The following is a 21804-nucleotide window of genomic DNA, read 5'->3' on the forward strand; positions in this document are numbered from 1 at the left end:
AAAGAAAACACACATGTGTCATAGAGGCCGGTTGGGAATAAAATCGAGGCCACTGGGCCAGCGCTGGCGGCATTCATTCCATTTCATATTAATGAATTGCTAGAAGCGAATCTGCTGGGACACTGAGCTCAATTAAAATCCCTAATCTGAGTGAAGAGTGTGTAGCAAAAAGGACCACAGCAAGAACAACTTCCCCACAAACCAATTTAATTCACTGGGATTCCTAAAATGGTCAATTATATCCTGCGGCAAACAGATTGGCACAGGTGGACATGATGCTTTGATTAGCAATAAAATGTCTCCCAAATGACTTGGCTGTGTGCGCGCCTGTTACTCCATTTAAAAAGGCTGAAGGCACGGATTGTTGCCAGCGAACCTGTTGCCCTCATGTTGTTAAATTAGTCCTGACAACTCCCTCATCAGACCTAAATGATATTGATCCCCTGCTGTGCCTGCACACTGAGCCCTGTGTGTATGTGACTCTCAGCATCCCATCATGTTGTTTGAAGGATATCAGCTTTCCTTTGTTGCCCCAGTCTGCTGTCCCTCTTACAGAGTGTGACTCTTTGCTAAAATTGTTGCTTTTTAGACAGCATGAATAATACAACTGGGTGGGAGTTGGGAGTGATTCATTAGCCATCTGGCACAAAGACAGACACACAGGAGTGAGAAAAGACTTCTACTCTTGTGTCTGTCATTGCACGCCTAAGCAGTTTGCATCTGTATCGTTTCATGTGTGCGTGCATAAATGGCCAGATTGACCTACTAGAGGGTCCCAGGGCAAACATTTGCTGTCACCACATCCTCAGCTATCTCCTGTGCGTTGTTTATGCATCATATCTCCTATCAAGTTCCCATCCAGTACAAAACACACAGCAGTACATGGAAATCTTGTTATTTGACACAAAAAAACAACCAGTGCTGGATTACTTCTGCCTGGCCGGGCTTTTTCTGTGCATTGTGTTCGTTTGTGTCCATTTAATTAACAAGACATTTATTTAGGAACACGTACAATGTGAGCAAAATATAAACACAATATTCACAGCCTAACTAGATTTTGACACAGTGCCCACACATTTGCACCCAAGCTAAAACCAAATAACATTTAAATACTGTATCATTTTGGGACCCTGGAGCGGGTTGCTCCAACTGTTCATAAGTTCAGACTTAGTGTAGCTGTAAGAGAAGTATTTACTTGAGCACTACATTTAAATTTGTTGCACCACACAAACTATGCTTAGAGATTAGTTGTAACATTTACAACCAATAACTGTCATATAGCCAACTGAATTAACCTACAAAGCTAGCATTAGCTTATACATTTATGCCCTCATTTAGAGTGAAGGGCAAAAGAGGTAGTGGGATATAGTTGACACAAAATATTGATTAATTATTCATTTGGAAGTTTTTTTGAATTGTATTTCAGAAAAATAACGGGATATACCTCAATTTACAAAACATTATACTGAACACGTCAGGCTAAAGGACTGTCAGGTTAGCATAAAGAGATGTTTGCCCACTCATTAACCTGCATTAATACAACTAAAACATGTTTTCTGCTGTATGCCTGTATAGAATAAAGTCATTGCAGTTATGTTTGATATATTTTAACTGCCTATCATTATTATTGCCTTCGATGGAATGGTGCTACAGATGTTTTAGTGGATTTGCACAGAAAGGTGCTACTTGCTGAGACATTACTGAAGTTTTAGGAGTGCAACTCTATTTAGCAAATAACTAGTTCTCAACTAGTTACTTTGAACCAAAGAAGGATTTTCCACACACACTTAGGAATGGATGTAGAGAGAACTGGTGCAACCCAATCCTGGAGGTCTGAGGTCTAGGCCTCCAGGGCAGATTGGTGATTCATCCTCGTGCCCCTCCGTACATGTTGGTAAATTAGTCTGACCTCTCTGTATGTAGCACATGTTTGGCATTGCATTTCAACCCACCAGTAAGCGCCAGTCCGACTGCACATCTGTTACCTCAAAACTGCAAAACTAAAGTGCCTCCAGCCATGTCAGTGACTCAAAAAACTAAACTTCAGAAATTAAGAGTGAAACTTTCAGATCTTGTGCACATCGTTTGTATTATTCCAGGGATTTTAAAGGATGGCTGCAGTGGTCTCAGCCCTTTTTTTGTTCTCATAATGGAACTGAACAAACAATAGCTTACAGTCCCAGGTGGTTTTTCTTTGGGAAAACATACACCCAGCCATTTATTCTATGACTAATAGTGAATAAATGTCTTTTTTTTTATGTAATCCCAATTCAACAGAGCAATATTAATGTCGCCATTACACGCGTGGTTTACGTTTTTTCCAGGTTTAATTCAAAGCCATTAATTTGTTGATGCACTGTGTTGATGTTGAGTCAACTGCACATTACCATATGCAGAGCTGTGCTGAAATGGTGAGCAACGTGATCCTGCTGATTACTGTAGTTTTTGGTGGTGTTCTTAGTGTAGGTGGAGGTGTGTGGGAGAGGCCGCATTCTGTGCATGTAATGAATCCAGCCTCTCCAGAGCCAGTTTGGTACAATACTGTGCAACAGTGCTTCACTTAAAGAGCCAACGAGGAAGAGATTAACCTCTCACTATGCACATTAACTTGCTGCAGGATTGTTACAGTTGAATCTGTAGATGTGTGTGTGTGTGTGTGTGTGTGTGTGTGTGTGTGTGTGTGTGTGTGTGTGTGTGTGTGTGTGTGAGAGTGTGTGTGCAGCTATCCTCTGTCCTTCAGTGTCTCTTTGCTGTGCTGAAAGCCCTGTTAAAGTGATCATATGGGTGTTTCACTATTTTCACTATTTTATGCAGGGTGCAAGGCAAGCGAAATTTAGTTATATAGGACAATGTATGCAAACTAAAAACAATTTTTTAGAAGAACAAAACAAAACAAAATATAATATGAGCACCATGCAGGTGATTCTATGAGGCTGTACTTAAGCTTGAATTATGCTTCTCTGAAGATACAATTATCCTCTGTAATTCATTTTTTGTGTATTTAGTCATACACCAAAGTATTGGACAGATTAATATTTTGACCTGTTTATGGCAACTTCGCTCTCCCTGAAGTCGAAAGCAGGATAACCAGTTATTTATCTGGTCAGTGTACTGAATTGTAAAGCCATCATCTACATAAATATTATGGGAACATTGTGGATAGTATGAACTAGTGGAAGCATGTAGATTAAATAAAACAGGGCCTAGAATTAAACCCTGTTGAACTCCATGTGCATTCATTTTATCCACTTTAGAACTGCTCCCCCTTGTCCCACCCAGTTTTTGAGTTTATCAAGCAATACTTTGTGTTCCAGAAGAGGTTAGGTGCAAATTTGTCCGTGCAGCATCTCAAATAAACTTTATATATCACAGTGGATGCTGAAAGACTACAAAAATGTTGATTGCATGATTACTGATTGTGTCAGTCAATTTTGTCTCTGCATGAAATCAATTTCTAAACTAAACAAAAGAAAATGGCCACTGTGTGTGTGTAGAGATGATTCATGAGCTGCCACAAGCAGACAGAATATTTGCTTTAATTTTGAGGAAGCCTCCACTGAATTGTTGTGCTCAAAGTGCAGCCTTGAAGGAACTGTGCTGCAGCCTGCCTTTGTTCAGCGTGTTTGGTTTGAAGGCTATTTCCACAGACTCCCACTCCTCTGCTCTGTCTCAGTGTCTCTCGCTGTGTCATCTCTTTGTCTCACTCACTCACTCACTCACTCAGTCACTCACTCGCTCACTCACTACATTGAAATGCACACTAAAACCCAGTTACTGCTAATAAACACACTGAAGTACCAGCGATTGTTTGGTATTTTCATTACTGCCACAAAATAAGAGAAAGGCAAATAGAAAGACTTCATTTATATTTGTTGTGTCGCTAAATTTACATAAAGCCGTTATAACACTTGTCCACATGCGCCCAATTAATACATAGGAATAAAATCAGACTGGCATGTAACGTACAGTAGGTAGAGTGTTTCAATTAGGTTACAGTCAGCTCCAGTTTCAACCTTATATTGATTAATAGAAATTTGTATAAATGTTTTCGAGGCAGTTAGAACCATATATGAGGTGTAAACTTGAGGGGTGTGCTCAGCCTGTTATTCAATCCAATTCAACTTTATTGTCCTTTTACTAACACTTAGGTATACAGCATAGCAAAAAGCATACTGTATACAGTGGCTGTGCAACATACGTGACATACAGTACATACGATAGTGCAGAATACCAGCACAGTGCAGGACAACAGTAAACAACTGCAGAATTGTATTGTATAGTGAGGTAGAATGGTAGTATTTATGAGGTAATGTTAAGTATACTGGATTGGTGCAGTATACCCAAGGTGACAGAGTGCAATGCAGTTGTGTTCAGTGAATCAATCAGTAGGTATGAGCGGAGTTGCGATGGATAAATAAATAATGTGATAATATAATTTAATCATGTTACTGTGTCAAATTAGATGCTAGTACTGTTACTACAACTACTATTACTAATAATAATATGTAATATAATAGCATTAACATAAACAGCAATGTACAATTTCAATCAATAATAAATAATATAATTTAGTAGTACAGTATAATACAACAACGCAATACAACACAATGTATAATCATGATAATAATAGTAATAGAATAATGGTAGGGTATTACTATATTGCACTATTGACACATGCAATAGTGCAATATAGTAAATAACAACACAAACATGATTCTAAAGTTTTTTGTGATGTCATATTTGTCAAGTCTGAGACATGACTGGTTCTATACGTTTTTTGTGATGAACGACTGGTCAGTTGCCACATCCTCGCCACAACTCTATCTACTCAGGTGATGCTGTTGCATTCCTCTTACTTATGTAATGATCCTACTTCACTGCTCACTCACTCACTCAAACATGCCATAACTATTGGCCTTCTGCCCACTCTAAACCAATTTGGTGCAACACACACACAACACGGGGATTTACTGTACTTTACTCTCAACTCCAAAACTTACGTTGTCTGCCATTATAAGCATATTTGGGGTGTTTTGTATTGAGTTGTTCTGATTTTAGGCATCGATATCAGTTTACTTGTAATGGGAAATCACTGCAGCATAACTCGTGCAAATTTGCTAGCTCACATTTTAGCGTGCAAAGTAAGAGTACACATGACAATCTTTTGAGGTGGTCCATTTTTATTAGATTACCTATAACCGCAGCATCAGTCGTCCTGCACATGCTGCAGCACGAACGTGGTGGTAATGGATAGTGAGCTTTCGCCGCTTCGAACAGCGCTTTCAGGTTTATCTGCAGTCGTGTGAACGTGTCCTCGCTCATTCACTCGCTCATTCGGCCTCTCTCCCTCCCACTGCTTTCAGGAGAGATTCTGCGTGGGCTTACACTTGAGTTTCTGCCATGTGCTTTCTACCCCTTCCTCACACACACACACACACACACACACACACACACACACACACACACTCATTTACCCTCCCCCACATTTCCTGCCACTGGCCAAAGATATGAGTTTTTATGTTTGTATCTCTGTGTGTGACAGAGAAATGGACAAATCTTGAAAATAATTATGATTTCTAGGATAATTTTCACTACTCAGTTTGAATATTACTTAGCAAATGAGCAGTAGAAATTGACCCTCTCATCTCATCTCTCAGCGAAAGCATTAATGATTACGGGCTGTCAAATCGGCTTGGTTGATGCTGACATGATTTCTAAAATGTCACTACATGAAAATGTTCAGTTTTTTTGGCAGGGTTATTGCTGCACTTGTGTATGGTTTGAAAAGACATTATCTTTTCCTAATTATAAAAAAACCCCCACAAAATCTGCTTTTGCCATTGCCACAAGAAACATTCAGATGTGATTTCTGGTGCACGTTGGTTAGAGATTGCCTGTCGGTCGCTCCTGATGCTGTTTTTCAGTGTTTGTGTGTAGGTGGAGGGACATCAATGTGTGCGTGGGCAGATGTGAGTAGAGATGCCTGCCAGGTGTATGTGGCTGTGCATTCTTTGTCTCTCACCATACAAGTCTGCTACACTAAATGGATATACTGTACCACTGCATGACATCAAATTAGTCTATTTTTTGCCTTTTTCCTTGAAAATGACTCATCGCCAATACTGTCCTTGAGTTACATCCATTTGTTGCCCTTTACCTATTTTTGTCATTAAATTTGTCCGACATCACAGCCAAAAACGTTAATCTTGGGAAGGGAAAGAAAGACTTTGTACCAGATTTAGCTACTAATGGATGTTTTTTTTAATATGTCCCTGTTGCATTTTCTCTATTTTTACCCAGATGTCATTTTCCTTTTCAGGCCATCACAACTAATACCTTGTAATTTAGCTTAACAAAATAATGAAAGAAAGATAACAATGCATCTGCATAGCAGTCCTACTATGGAAAAAAAAAAAAAAAAAACCCCAAAAAACTCAGAATCAAGTATCCAGCATTATGTGTGTGTGTTTTCCATCAGGATCTTGGCCACTGCTGGTGCCCACATGAACATCCCAGTCGACCTTCGGACCCTGAGGGCTGTGCGAGTGCTGAGACCTCTCAAACTCGTCTCCGGGATCCCCAGTGAGTCTGTTATTGACCTCTAATCCTTCACTGTAAGGTTGAACAAACTGCCGTAATACTGCAAATAACGAGTGATTTGCAGGTAATTTGTCAGACTTTTCAGTTCGGTTCTAGTCATTTAAGAATAAGCTGATACCGGAGTCATTCTTCCCATTAAACAGCTTAAACCCGCCTATGTATTTGCCACATCCAGAAGCTGCTCTGTCCTGCAAGTCATTGGCACCTTTGTTTAATATGAACCTGTGAAGAACAGCTTAGACAGAACATGCTGACATGCTGAAAAGCACGTGTATCGCAGTTTTTGCCGTTCTTGACAGCTAATTATCATATTTATAGTAACAAGGTTGTATTCTGTTTTTTTTTTTTTTTTTCATTTTGAGGCTGTGAAGTGTTCAAATCTAAACATAGTCAGAGTTTACTGAATATGTTCTCTTTAATCCCAGAAATGTAGTTCTGGTAGAATTACCTAGTTGGTTATTAGCATGAATATTAGCAGCATATTGTCTCTTTATTCATCATTATAAACCACTTATTAGGGTGGCACGGTGGTAACACTTTCGCCTCACGGCTAGAAGGTCCCGGGTTCGATTCCTGCTGTGGGTGCCGGGGGCGTGTCCTCCACCATGCCTTTGGTGCCTGCTTGAGGAAAGGGGCCTTTCTGTGTGGAGTTTGCATGTTCTCCCCGTGTTCACCTGGGGGTATCCTCCATAAAAAAAACCCACTAAAAACATGCATGAAGATCACTACCTGACCAATGCTACCAACTACCAACCAACTGGGTCCCCGGGCGCCGCTGTTGGCTGGCAGCCCACCGCTCCTGGTCTGCCGCATAGGAAGGACTTTCCAGGATGGGCAAAAGCGGAGAAATAATTTCACTAAGCATGGCGTGTGTAACATGTGTGCTGTGATTAATAAAGTAAAAATCTTAAATCTTATCTTATTAATGCCTTATTCTGCATGACCATATTATACAACTGCTAGGCCATTAACCAAGAGATTTCCTTCGGTAACCTCCTTATTACCGCTTATTGATATTGATTATTGATTGACCAAAAAACATTTAGGTACACCAACAGACAACAAGATGATACTTACAAATACATGGTTGGAGTTGGACTTTCATTTACATTAATGTAAACAGGAACAAGTCTGTTATTCTTTAATGAGATGTCTTTTTCTTTGTAAATTCTTTAAGGCCTGCAGATTGTGCTGAAGTCCATCATGAAGGCCATGATCCCGCTGCTCCAGATTGGCCTTCTCTTGTTCTTCGCCATCCTCATGTTTGCCATCATCGGTCTGGAGTTCTACAGCGGGAAGCTTCATCACACCTGCCTGCCATCTGTCGATATCCTCGGTACGGTCCACACACACACACACACACACACTGCTAACAGCCTCATTCTGTTGCAAAGCGAAGAGGGCAGTCCACGCACCACATGCATTTTGGTTTTATGTTCGTTTCTTGTTTGAACAGCATGAAAGTAAGTAAGACACAAGAGCAACAGCTTTGCATTTGGCCCTAACTTAGTGCAAGTTTTTTACCAAAGTTTTCACCCTTTACCAAAGTTTTGACTCAAGAAAAGCATTATGATATCCAACAGTTTGAGTGTTTAAGGATTCATTTTGGCTTGACCATCTCACCATCTGTGGGCACCTCCTGTCCTGAGGTGTGGCTGCTTTTATCAGTGCTTTTAGAAGATTATAGTCATGCTTTGTTTTTGTCTTATTTAAGAAGGCTTTACCAGCAGGTATACCACCTATGTGGTTTACTCATTGTTCTCAAACAGGGGGTGTGAACACATTTATTTGAGAACCTGAGGCTTTCGTAGATTACAGTAGCAGTGAGCTCAGAGGTATTATTAGAGTTGTTGCTGGCTGATTTAGCTACTGCTTAATTAGTCAACAACTACTCTGTATTCACAGGCCACACCATAGCATTTACTGTCATTTCCCAACTCAAAAATGGATTGAAATTAAAAAAAAAAACTGCCTAAGTTCTCAGCAGCAGGAAAAGAGCTTTGCATATTTATCCCTTAATTCTCAAATGGTTAAAAGTGCAAAGATATAACAATACTCTCCTTTGAATAAAAATTGATATCTGATATGTTTTGTTTTTTGTTTTTTTTTTTTCACAAAAAGTTACATCTGTAGCATCTATTTACATTCACTCCTGCTCCTTCATTGTAAGTTGGTTGCAGACAACCTTTCCCACATCAGCCTGCTAGTGTCAAACTCTGCATTTACGTCCTTCAGAGTAAAGCAAAACACATATTTGAGTGGAAGGGGCCCTTAAAGTGCATTTGCCTTATACGGAATGCATAATATGCAATTAAGCGCTTACTTAGTTGAATAGCAACAAGCACAAGCAAAGTGTTTCCTTACAGCAACAGTTCAACATTTTGGGAAATATGTATATTCCCTTAATGTCTGTCTCCTCAGTACAAAGTTATAGCCAGTAACCATTTAGCTTATCTTAGCATAAACGCTGGAAACAGGGGGAACAGCTTACCCTGCCCTGTCCGAATGTCACGAAATTGGCGCACCAGCACCTCTGAAGCTCTTTAATTAACACGTTCTTGTTTGTATCTTGTTTGTTTATCCTAAACCAAAGTGTAAGAAGGGTAAGCTGTGGTTTTAAACAAGTGTCATGTAGCAGATGGTTGGAAAAACCAGGACATGACTTTAGCGTGAGTCGTTAATGTATACCATATGCATCATGACAGCTTGTGGTCTGATTCTGTGTATGGAGTTCACAGATAATAGCCACAGAAAGTCGGTTTATAGTTGTATGAATGTTTATTAGTGGGACATTACATTTATATATCTGCCAACAAAAGACTTTAACAGTCACTATGTTCTTTTTTGTAGAAAATGAGACTGTTGACTCATCAGAGCTGGCGTTCGCCTGCGGAGTAAGGAAGTGTCCAGAGAGGTACGACTGCAATGACACTTGGATCGGGCCCAATGACGGCATCACACAGTTCGACAACATCCTGTTTGCTGTACTCACAGTCTTCCAGTGTATCACCATGGAGGGATGGACGGCTGTTCTCTATAACGTGAGCTCAAGTGTTCAGTTCTGGACCGCGAAACAATCACGCAGTTGTTGTATATGCGTAATAATGAATGAATGACATGAATTTCAGACCAACGATGCCTTGGGTCCCACATGGAACTGGATATACTTCATTCCTCTCATCATTATTGGCTCGTTCTTTGTGCTCAACCTGGTGTTGGGTGTCCTGTCAGGGTGAGTGTGTCTTCCTATGTGTTTAACATTGGTGTTTACGTCTGGACTATGCAACGTGAAAGCAGTTTATATGCTTCCCTCCTCAGAGAATTTGCCAAGGAGAGAGAGAGGGTGGAGAACAGGCGGGCCTTCATGAAGCTACGCCGCCAGCAGCAGGTGGAACGAGAACTGAACGGCTACCGAGCCTGGATAGACAGGGCAGGTACTGGGCAGCAGAGCAACTTCACATCTGCAGACACACACTTGTTTCTTAGTATACAGCGATCAAGAGGCTTACAGCGAGTGAGCAGGCAGCTGTTGATGGATGCACATGATTACTGCTAAGTGAACCTGTGAGATGTGGGAGAGTTGCACTGATCACTCAATCCCCCGAACCACCTCGAAATTGGTGCTATCAGTCCAGATGTTTTTCAGCTATCATCACTGAAGGGTTTGTTCACAACAGGCAAAACCTGAAAAAAGCCGTCTGACAAGCAAAAAATGTTTCCAAAATGTTTAGGTGGTGCAGAAATGATCTCAAAATACACGTTTGATAAGAATGTAAGAGGAAGTACAATGCAATGATAACTCTTTTAAAACTGAACAAAGCAGCCAAATGCATTTAAAGGAATAGTTCTTTTATTTTGGGATGTATGTTTTTTCATGGGCGGCACGGTGGGGCAAGCAGGTAGTGCTGGTTCGATCCCCGGACGGGGCCTTTCTGCGTGACATTTGCATGTGTGATGTTTGCATGTTCTCATTAGGTTGATTGGTGACTCTAAATTGCCCCTAGGTGTGAGTGTGAATGGTTGTCTGTCTTTGCATGTGGCCCTGCAATCGGCTGGCGACCGGTTCGGGGTGTAGCCCGCCTCTCGCCCATTGAAGCTGGGATAGGCTCCAGCCCCACCGCAACCCCGGAAGGGATAGGCGGTATAGAAAATGGATGAATGGATGTTTTTTCATTCTGTTGCACAAAAATCCTGTGAAGCCACAACTTGTTGTTACACTTTGGCTTTTGTACAGATTAAACAAACTCAGGCTAGCTGTGTCCACCTGTTTACAGTCTTTATGCTAAGCTAAGCTAACTGGCTCCTGTGCTCTCATATTCAACAGCCATGAGAGTTGTATCAATCATCATGACACTCAAAAGGCAAGAAGGTGTATTTCCCAAAATGCCAGACCATTGCTTTAATGTCAGGATAAATTTAATTTCATTATTATTTTGTGAGACAGAATTCAGGTGTACAGATACTGCATGAACACAATAATTCAGCAGCTACATCAGTCTCTTTTCCTCTCTGCTACAGAGTTTTTGGACCTACAGTAGAGTAGCTCCGTCGAGCTGCACAGACGCGCGCGCGCACACACACACACACACATGCACGCACACATGCACAGTGCTGTAATGGCAATCTACATTGCTGGTCTCCCACGCAAGTAGAGGGTGAGAAAAAGGTGATACTGACTCACTAACTTAAATTTGTGTGCATTTGTGTGTGTGTGTTTATATGCATGTGTGTGTGAGAGAGAGCTGTGGTGCATATTTATGTGTGCATGGATGTGGGTGAGTGTGGGAAGAGAGAGAGAAAAGGGAGAGAGAGATATTGAGAGAATGTAAGAGGGAATAAGAGCTCTTTCTCTAAAGAAGGTCACGCTGGCCTCTCAAAGCACACGTTTAGATCAATTTGGCCTCAGTTCCTGTAAATGTTTGCAGACATCCTAAAGAATACAAGCCTGCACTGTATATATCCATGTCTGATGGTTTAAATTGTGCTATAATGAAAACAAATATGTCTGTGTATAACCTCTGTTTTTATTGTGTTACAGAGGAGGTAATGCTCGCAGAGGAGAATAAAAATTCAGGGAGATCGCCGTTAGATGGTGAGTTCACACACTTTAGGCTAATCACACTTACACTGAATGGATCTATGGTTATTACATGTTATATAATGGCCACAAAAAACCCTCTAGCCACACTTTATTAACCGGCTTTAACTGCACATGGAAACATGTCAAACCTTGCTCTGGTCAACAGTTTAACCTCCTCTGTACTGTAAGTCATTGTGCCACCTGCAGCCGGTAACCATAGCAACAGCACTGATGCTTGTTTTCCCAGTGAAGTCTCGGCGGTGTGAAGCTTAAGCCCCTTTCCGGCGTGCACTTCGTGACATGAACATGTTGGTAATTTAACATGTTCAACCACAGTCTGACTGCACCTTGTGTTCAGCCTCGTTGAGAGCCGGCAATATTATTATCACTCAATTATCAACTCTTGTGCACAAAGAAAATGAAATCATTCTAATAAAGAAAGGAAATATGCATTTCGTTGTCTCCTCTGACGATGACAATAAAGTTTAATCTAATCTAAATATTGCAAATGAGTCTATGTTAAGTGCATGAGGAGATCATCAAACACAATCATCATCAGACCTGCAGTGTCCCCCCTTATATTTTCAATTTAACTGAAAGTTATAAACTGAATTAATGACTGATGAAATTGATGATGGAGAAGCGGGCACGAGCACTGATTATTAATTCAGGCATCGGCGGCAAAATATGTTTTATAATCCATCTCTGATTCATCCTGTGAGAGAACTGAGAACAGTCTTCTTCCTTCACATCAGTAAACTTTTCATCTCACCTCTGTTCTCCAGCAGTGCCAGTCCTCTCTCTGGAGATCTCTGAGTAAAGCCATAACAAACATTTACGCAACTGAATGGTGAAAAACCATCGCTGTAGAAAACAGCAGCTACGTACTGAATCCGGGGTTGAACTGACCACAAACGCAGCTTCTCTTTGCTCTTTTGACAGATGGCCATATTAGTAGGAAGTTAAATTGTGAATCAAAATGTGAATGAAGTTTTTGTGGAACATTTTTAGTGCTAAAGAGGGCGAGTAAGAAGACCGGTGCACGGAGAGGAGCGCCAGGGGACGAAAAGTTCACAGACACGTCTACAGCCAGTGAGTGACGAACTTTCTCTAAAGCTACTTACACACTGTGTCTTTGACCTACTGTACATGTGACCCTCCAGCCTTCTCATGTTCGGGTTCTCTCCCGCGACTCTCCGTCTGTCTCTCTCAGGCATGTCGCGATCAAGGATGAACTTCCGCAGCGGCCGGCGTGGCCCCGCGGCCTACCTGCGGCGTAAAGAGCGCATGTTACGCATCTCTATCCGCCGCATGGTGAAGACAGATACTTTCTACTTGATGGTGCTCAGTCTTGTGGCTCTCAACACCATCTGTGTGGCCATTGTTCACCACAACCAGCCCAACTGGCTGACCATCTTCCTCTGTGGGTTTTTTCTTTTTTTTCCATGGTTTACTGCTTAAAAAATAATTCATGCCATGTCTGATGAATGCTTTGTTTGTGGCAGACAGATGCTTCCTTCTCCTGATTGCTTTTTCTGTTTTCTCATCTGCAGACTATGCAGAGTTTGTTTTCCTGGGGCTGTTTTTGGCTGAGATGTTTTTGAAAATGTATGGTCTGGGTTTCCGGCTGTACTTCCATTCATCTTTCAACTGCTTCGACTGTGGGGTGAGGTCCTTTGTCTCTTATTCTGACTCCATATTACGCTTGATAAGAAGAAAAAAGGTCTTATATCACAGGAGAAAGTGGAATTTCTACTGCAAATTATCCTATTTAACACCAACCTGTAGCCACCACATACATAAATACCCTGTGATATCAACCAAAAATAGATTTAAAAAAGAAGCCAGATCTGACAAATAACACCTTCAGATTGAACCTTGAATCGTTGAGCTTTAGCTGTTAGCTGTTAGCCATCAAACGAGCAGTTTAGAGAGGGCCACGGCATCAGCTCTGACGAAGGGTTCGGATCAATAACTGTGGAGCATAGATTTGTGAGGGTATTACGCACTCTCCAAAATAGCTACATCTACTCTCATTTAGTCCAGGTGGGAAAAAAAAAGGTTTTGTTGATGTGCTGCTGCATGGAGCCTGCAGGACCTGATTTTTTGTTGTACGGGTTTGACGTGTTTTGTAGGTCATTGTCGGCAGCATCTTTGAGGTGGTTTGGGGCTTCTTCAGGCCTGGCATGTCATTTGGGATCAGTGTACTGAGGGCACTGAGACTTCTGAGAATTTTCAAGATCACCAAGTAAGTGGGACAGCAAGTCCAACAACAAGTCATGTTTACATGAAAAGTAATACATTTCAGCCAACTTGGGCCTGTGGGATATTTACATGTATATTTTCACAGAGCTCTGTGGCCAAAGACAAACAGTCTGTGATTTCTTTCTGTCAGATACTGGGCCTCTCTCAGGAACCTGGTTGTGTCCCTCATGAGCTCCATGAAGTCCATTATCAGCCTGCTTTTTCTTCTCTTTCTCTTCATTGTGGTGTTTGCTCTGCTGGGGATGCAGCTTTTTGGAGGGAGGTGAGTAAAGCCTGTCAGAACTGACATCTTCTCAGTTATCGAGGACAGCTGGTGGTTCTGATTTACATAGAGCATTTTGACCTGTATATGTAATCATGCCGCAGTTTTGAAAAGGTAGCTACGCCCTGCAAACTGAACAGCGGATTCTTTCAATGGCGTCTATGATGAAGAGGGGAGGAAATGACATGTCCGTATGAAAATAGCTCTGTATCCTCCTCCTCCTCTTCTTCCTCCGCCTATTCTTCTTTGGTCGTATCTGACCCTGCTTTCTATCTGCCTTCCCTCTAGGTTCATCTTTGAAGATTACACTCCCACCAACTTTGACACATTTCCAGCTGCCATCATGACAGTGTTTCAGGTTTGGCTCCCACAGATCCCCTCGTTCTGCCTGCTCTCCATGACACATTGCACCCTGGGATATTTCTCACCCCAGGCGCAGATTAAACAACTCTGCTCACTCGCTCTCCACCCCCTGCCTCCGCTATCATCCCACACATCCATGCACACATATGCGCACATGAATATCAGACAAGTGAAACGTGAACAAATCCACATCAGATCTGCTAGAAAACCAGCCGCACTGTGAAAGAATGTTTTGATCTGCGCACATAGTAATTGCTGATGTTGCTGCCATGTTTAGCACCATACCTTGAACCGGTTTTGCAAACAGGGCATACATCTCCTGTTTGATTCATTTTTTCCAAAATTGATCTTGAATCAAATATGACCAATCTAATTTATTCGTGCTAAATCTTCTGTGCATTTGCCCACAGATTTTGACTGGGGAGGACTGGAACGAGGTGATGTATAATGGGATTCGCTCACAGGGTGGAGTGCAGTATGGCATGTGGTCATCGATCTACTTCATAGTGCTCACCCTGTTTGGAAATTGTATCCTTATTGACACTTCAGAGGTGGTCAGAGAGCTCTAATATACAGGAGCATCTAAATCTGTACACAGTCAGTCGTAGAAGAAGTAATCAGATCCTTTACTTGAGTAAAAGTAATAAATAATGCATACTACATATTAAATCCTGCATTTTTACTCCAGTCAAAGTATTGAGTCACTATCAGCTAAATGTACTGTCAGAAAAAGTAAAAGTACTCAAAATACCAGCAGAATGGCCCCTGTCAGAATTATATATTATTCTACTGATTTATTGATACTGCTGCATAATTTTAGTGTTGCTGGTAATTTAAGTAGTTAATGTCACAAAATATTTTATACAATGATTACATGTTTTTTTAAGGAAAATCTTACAGGAATAACTCAGCAGTTTGGAAAATATAGATATTTTATACCTCATATTTGATTAGCTGAACTTAGCCAAGATTTAGTGCAACATATTCCAGAAATGTAACTTTTGCGCTTTGGTGTTTGTAGGGATTAAACAAAGAAGACATAGTTCGTTAATTAACTACAGGGGATCACTGGGAAGGGCTCAAAGGTCACTGACCAGGAGTCAGTGGACAGTATGATCTAGGACATTCACATCTTTGAACAGAGACAATGGTTCCAATCCCTCCTCACACCTGCAGCCATGTTATCATGTGACTCCATACTTGGGTCACATGATGGCACTTGAGCCATATCTATTCTCTGATGAGATCCCCAAAAAAGAAAGCAAATGGAGCTTGAACTGAGGATATTCAGTATCTGTTTCAGCCTTTTAAGTATGCATCTATGAAAGGGAGAGGGGAGCACAAACTCTGATTGGTTCCCACAGTTTGGTGTGTTTGCTCTTAACTGCCTTCATGACAGACACACTGCTGAACGTCTTCTTGGCCATCGCTGTGGATAATCTGGCCAACGCACAGGAACTGACAAAGGTTTGCACTGTTTCTAATCTATAGAATAAAATATAGTTTTGATTTATTTATATGGTGCACACCCTCAGACACATATGTTTCAGGTATATTCAATAGATTCATGCACTTCTGGTGTTACAGTTTATTTAATGTGTATATTCATTTTGTCTTTATCAGGATGAAGAGGAGGAAGAAGAGTTCTTCAATCAGAGATATGCCAGAGGCAGAGATGGCCTCATATCTGAGTAAGTTATTGTTCAACAGCTATCAAAATTACTGTTCAAGGATGAGATACACAGAGCATTCACAGCTCTTCAGCCGCTCTTAGCTGCTGGTGTACGACTGTTTCTCAGATCACAAATCCTCTCGAGCAAATGGACAAATCAGATTGGGCTGAAAATTTGTCACGATTCCTCAAATTGTTTTGTCTTTTCGTAGCAGATGTGTGGCAGTAGTGGAATCAAATTAAGACTCACTTCGGATAAAGTATGGATGCTATGGGAGAAGTGCTGGTGGTCCTGAATTTGATCATAATGTTACTTCTGTTAAAGGAAAGATGATGTATAAAAATCAATAGGCTTTAGCCAATAAGATCATTTTTCCATAGTGCCACTGATTGTGGACTCTCTGAGAAGCAGCTCCTTCAGTTGCATGGTGAATGCAAGGTTAGAAAGGCATGTTTACGGCATTGATGACACAATGTTTACTGAATGTGCCTGATTTAGAAGCATGAGCCCTTACACAGTGATTTTGCAGCATTTCTGAGACTCCTCCTATGATTATCTTGGATGGTAATGGGCAGCTTCTTTTGTTAAGCAGAGTAATTCATCACTCACTTCCTTCTCCTTTCGCTGACCTGGTGGCTTTCCCACAGGTCTAATGATCCAGTAAGTCAGGACGAGGAGGAGGATGGAAACTATTTTTCAAATATTGTTGGGAACAGTGGGAAGTCTCAGTGTGTCACTCCTCTGGGAGGAGGCACACTTTGGAGTGTGTCAGATTGATCTGACCAAGATTCCCCACTTAGGATGACTCCGTGTGATCAGTGTCACCACTGTGACAATGGAGTTATTGTAGTGAGGAAAAAAACTACTACAGTACATGACGCATCAGAGGCGTTACTGACCCAGAATGACCGTTTCCTAAAACAACTATTGCTGAAGAGTGCTTGAGTGTCCTGCTGGGACACATTAAATGTCTCATTCAGAGCACTGGCCTGGCTTGATTAGGACTGTTCTCATTTTGCATGTTTTCCACCATTAAGTGCAATCTCTGATTATTTCCATTACTAGCTCGATTTTCCAAAACACACCATGTGATTACAGATGAATGAATGTGTTTTCCTGCTTACAAGGTGGCCCTTTATTTGTAGTTCATGAGAGGACATTATGAGGATCGATCTTACTTGACATAAGCAATTCATCTCAGTGATTTTTTTGGCTTGCTCATGTTTTTCTAGTCAACACTGTGTGATAATGAACTTGAGCGCAACGTTGTTTAAAACGAGCTTTTATATGCTAAGTTGTTGCAAAAATTTAACCTGGATGGCAGTTTCTAGCCATTGTGGAGAAGATAATGTGAAATTTGAGGTTTCGCTTTTCTGCATCAGATCTTGGAGTCCAAAAAAAATAACAGATAACACCAACAAGAAAGTGTTTTAAAACAAATTCTGCTCTCAGCTGCACTAACAAAATAACCAGAATGAACAACCAAATGTTCACTGTGAAGAATTACTTATTCTTTTAAGTGTTTTAAGTCTGCCAGTAGATTTTTTTGTAAGATATGTAAATGACTCAGTGCCTACTTGAAGGCAGGAAATCAAACTTTTCTATCACCGCAGACAATAACACAAATGTGTACATGATTGGTATTTAAACATGCAAAATCCATGGTGAAATTATGGTTGGTCCTTCAATCTCCCTAAAACCCTACCACCTAAAAACCCCAACCCCCAGAATAATCCATTAAAAAGTGCTTAATAATGACTAATAAAGAGCTAATGTGCATGCTAATAGACAACTAGTTAATGAGGAATATGTGTACCTGAATATTAAGTGAAAAGAGACAAAAGCAAATAAAATAGCCACTATTAAACTTAAGTGAGAGAAAAGGCAAATAATCACCTGCCTACCTCTGATCAATGGCCGGTAACACTGACGCTGAATGTATCATTTGTCTGTTACATATCTGAATGTTAGTCTTGTATGTGTTGCAACTATCAAGATGCTGATTTTGATGTGTATTACAATGTTCTGCTGGCTCCATCACGTTGTCTTGTTTTTATGCCTGTTATGTGACACTGACCAAAATGTGACCATCTGTCAGCTTCGGAATCAGTTTGACCCTTGAGCCTAAAAATAAGGACGATATTTGATATAAAGGCCGTAAAACTGAGACCTTCCTTGAATAATCTTCGAATACTGATTTCAGTCCCTTATAAATCTAAACTGGATAAGCTTCATCTTCAGTTTTTGTCCCCTTCACATATTTTGCTCTGTGTCACAACAAATGTTCTGTGTATGTTGTAAAACACTAATGTCTTGTTTTCGAATAATCACTCATTGATTACATGGACAACAAAAGAATCTGAATACCAGTAAGTATAATTGTATGCATCCCTGTCTCACAGAACTTCTCCCCTGAGTTTTCCTACTCAGTTATTGAGATTATTTTCTAGATGTTACACTACGTTTGTACTTAAATCCTGCACTTTACCTCTTTTTGTTCTTGTGGTTTTTGTTTTTCTCTTTTTCTTTTGATCTGTCCTTTACCTCTCAGGTAGTTTCATTTTTTTTTTTTTTCAGTTTTTGGATGTATTTGCACATTTTTATCATGGGTAACTTTTTGTGTTACTAATCAACTGACATTGTAAATTCACAGAAAAGGCCTGTCCTTTTCTTGCAACTTTTATTTATTTGTTTTTTTAATATTCTTTTATATAACTGGTTTGCTAAATGGACAATAGTCTTGATGTTTCTTGTCACCAATTCCTTACATCTGAGCCTGTTGCTGCCCTGTATTGATATGGAATATATTGTGGTCCTTAGTGGGAGGAGACGACCCTACCTATACAGGAAACGAGCCATCCACCGAGGCCGACCAAACTTCCCAGAGGAGGCCGAGGGTGCAACAGGGGCCGCAGATGAGCAGCCCCTCAATGGCTCCAGCGCCTTCTCCAACCGCCGCGAGAGGAGAAGAAAGGTGAACATGTCAGTGTGGGAGCAGAGAGCAAACCAGTTACGCAAACGTCGCCAGATGGCAAGCAGAGAAGAGCTGTTTGGCAGCCCTACGGAGGACACCATCGAAACTCCCACCACCACCCACCACGCCACCACCCTCTCCCCAGAGGCCAGCCCAGCTCACCTGCCTGAGTCTCCCATGTCTGTGGGGATGCCCCTCCCGGAGCCCCCCATGTCCATCTCCATCCCCATCCCTGAACCTCCGGAGGCTGAACCTCTGGTCAACCTGAGCGAGGAGAAATCAGGCGGAGCTAACCACCGGACCACAGGTGGGGGCAGGCACAGGATGGCCCGTAAGTTCAGACCCAGCCAGGGGCCCGAGGAAGGGGCACGGCACAGACGGCACCGTCACCGCGAAGCTCGCCCTGAAGCCAAGAGTCTGGACTGTGCCCAGTCACCACACGAGGTTCCGCAAGTCAGACGGTCGCACAGCCAGGAGAGGAAGATACTGGACGAGAGGGAGGAGAAGGAGGAGAGAGAGGAGAAAGAGAAAGCAGAGGGAGAAGGAGAGTCAGCCCAAGACGACTGTGGAACATGCATCATCAACCCATATGCAGAAGTTGGAGAAGACTGTAGAAGGTAAAGCTGACTGATTGATATTTCCATCTATAAAACGATGCTGCTAAAAACATGGAGAGGATCCTCTCTCACATATCCAGTAACATTTCAGAAGAAATGGATATTTATCAAATAACTATACACTAAGAAAAGAGTTGAATATACTAGAGATTTTGCACAGTTCTTTCCAAGATTTCCATGTTTTCATCCCATTTCAGAGCCGTGCCTGGTGGCGACATTCCTGATCCTCCTCAGTGTAAACAGCTGCTGGACTGTACCTGGTCCGAGCAGGGTGGTGGCGGCCACGCAGACCAATATGAGTCCCTGTGTCAAAACATCCCAGTGGAGCCGGCCTTAGAGGCCACAGAGTTCACTGTGAGGGCCATGGAGTCTGACAGCCGCCCGGTCTCCATCAAACGTAACAAGTCCAACCTGGAGGGAAGCGTGGCAATTGAAATGTCTGCACAGCCGCTACTGGAGCTCACACCTATGACAGGTAATACTGTGACCACTTCTCACTGCAGTCACACTCGTTTACTGTGCATCATAGAGTGGGATTTAGCGTCAGTATCACTGTGGATCACCTTGTGTGGGTGTTTCTGACATTTTATGAGTGCCACTCTTCCAGTCTTTTTCTGATGAATCCATTGTGCCAGTGACCGACATTGTTCTTTCTTAGCTGTAGCTGCTCAAACATTTTATCCTCTTCTCTTGCACCTCTGTCTGGGTTTCAGTGAACAATAAAGAGTTGGAGGCATACAACTCTGATGAAAGAGACGAGGACACGGAGGAGGAAGCTCCGCCTCCCCCCAAACGTGTAGCTCCAGACAGCATGTTCATCTTCAAGGCCTCCAACCCGTAAGAGGCTACAAATCCACTCATCACTGATTATCAATGCAGTATTTGCTTTTTGGGCTATTTTTGCTCTTTCATTGACCACAACAATTAACATCTCCCTCTTCCTTGGTCCGCAGCATCAGGAGGATCTGTCACTACGTGGTCACTCTGCGCTACTTTGAGATGACCATCCTCCTCGTGATCGTGGCGAGCAGCATTGCGCTGGCTGCTGAGGACCCAGTGTGCACCAATTCAGACAGAAACAAGGTCAGATTGAAATACATCTCTCTTAGAAGTGTCTATATGATGTCACAGTAAGCAGAAACCCTTTACCAGCTGCAAAAAGATCATACTGGAGTGCACTGTAGGTGAGTTAAAGAACTGTTAGACTAAAGGTCACAGGAAGCTATACAGTACAGTATATAGCCTAACTTTCCCCCTTAAAGACTTTAACAGTAGAAGTATAGTGTGGACAATCAAGATAACGAAATGGTTGTAGACATAGGTTGTAAACAAAAATGAAGATTGTGGATGCGAGAGGACAATTCATGTGTCGCCAAGCAAACCTGATCCACACGACCCCCTCTCCACCAATGAGACCTGGAAAGAGGACAGACTGCACAGACTAAACACACAAGAGGCAAAGCTCGAGCACACCATTTATACAGACAGAAGAAAAGACACAAACACACAGGGGATGAGAGAGAGACAAGGACAACATCCTCACAAATACCGCTGACATTCTGCACACAGCGGGCTAATCGCTGCATGAAGTGGGTGTGAATGTCTGACTGGCGCCTTAAAGAAGAAGCTGATGTCTGAAATGTCATCTGATTTGTTCAGCAGACTTGAATTTATCTAAGTGATCCAAAGGTTTACTATCAGTCGTTGACACCAGAGCAGTCTCATAGTTTTAACACTGACCACAGTGTTAAAGTTACAACAGTGAGTTCCTATGCCTGCCAGTTTAGATCTTTTACAGATATTTATCCTCAAGGAAGCAATTATTTCCAAAAGACTAAAACAATGGCAAACATGAACTTGCCCATTGTAAAATTCTCCTGATGAAATTTTAGCTTTCAGGTTTACTGTTTGATCTCAAGTTGACATAACACTGTCAGCAACAATGTGTCATGACACATTTGGTCTCACGC

At 41.7% G+C, this 21804-nt stretch overlaps 1 protein-coding gene across 1 annotated transcript in view; it reads left to right on the top strand.

Annotated features, from left to right (window-relative positions):
* Positions 1–21804, top strand: part of cacna1eb (calcium channel, voltage-dependent, R type, alpha 1E subunit b) — a 56498-nt gene that overhangs the window by 17785 nt on the left and 16909 nt on the right. The window contains exons 5-23 of the mRNA XM_070975007.1: positions 6479–6582; positions 7778–7936; positions 9451–9641; positions 9729–9832; positions 9919–10034; positions 11639–11692; positions 12692–12772; positions 12894–13103; positions 13234–13346; positions 13816–13928; positions 14076–14207; positions 14496–14565; positions 14981–15098; positions 15970–16037; positions 16194–16261; positions 19064–19834; positions 20032–20309; positions 20548–20671; positions 20788–20917. Of these exons, the coding sequence (XP_070831108.1) occupies positions 6479–6582; positions 7778–7936; positions 9451–9641; positions 9729–9832; positions 9919–10034; positions 11639–11692; positions 12692–12772; positions 12894–13103; positions 13234–13346; positions 13816–13928; positions 14076–14207; positions 14496–14565; positions 14981–15098; positions 15970–16037; positions 16194–16261; positions 19064–19834; positions 20032–20309; positions 20548–20671; positions 20788–20917 (3004 nt within the window). The remainder of the gene's footprint in view (positions 1–6478; positions 6583–7777; positions 7937–9450; positions 9642–9728; positions 9833–9918; positions 10035–11638; positions 11693–12691; positions 12773–12893; positions 13104–13233; positions 13347–13815; positions 13929–14075; positions 14208–14495; positions 14566–14980; positions 15099–15969; positions 16038–16193; positions 16262–19063; positions 19835–20031; positions 20310–20547; positions 20672–20787; positions 20918–21804) is intronic.

The sequence above is a fragment of the Chaetodon trifascialis genome, chromosome 11 (genome assembly GCF_039877785.1).
Source record: "Chaetodon trifascialis isolate fChaTrf1 chromosome 11, fChaTrf1.hap1, whole genome shotgun sequence".
In the NCBI taxonomy this organism is placed as follows: Eukaryota; Metazoa; Chordata; class Actinopteri; order Chaetodontiformes; family Chaetodontidae; genus Chaetodon; species Chaetodon trifascialis.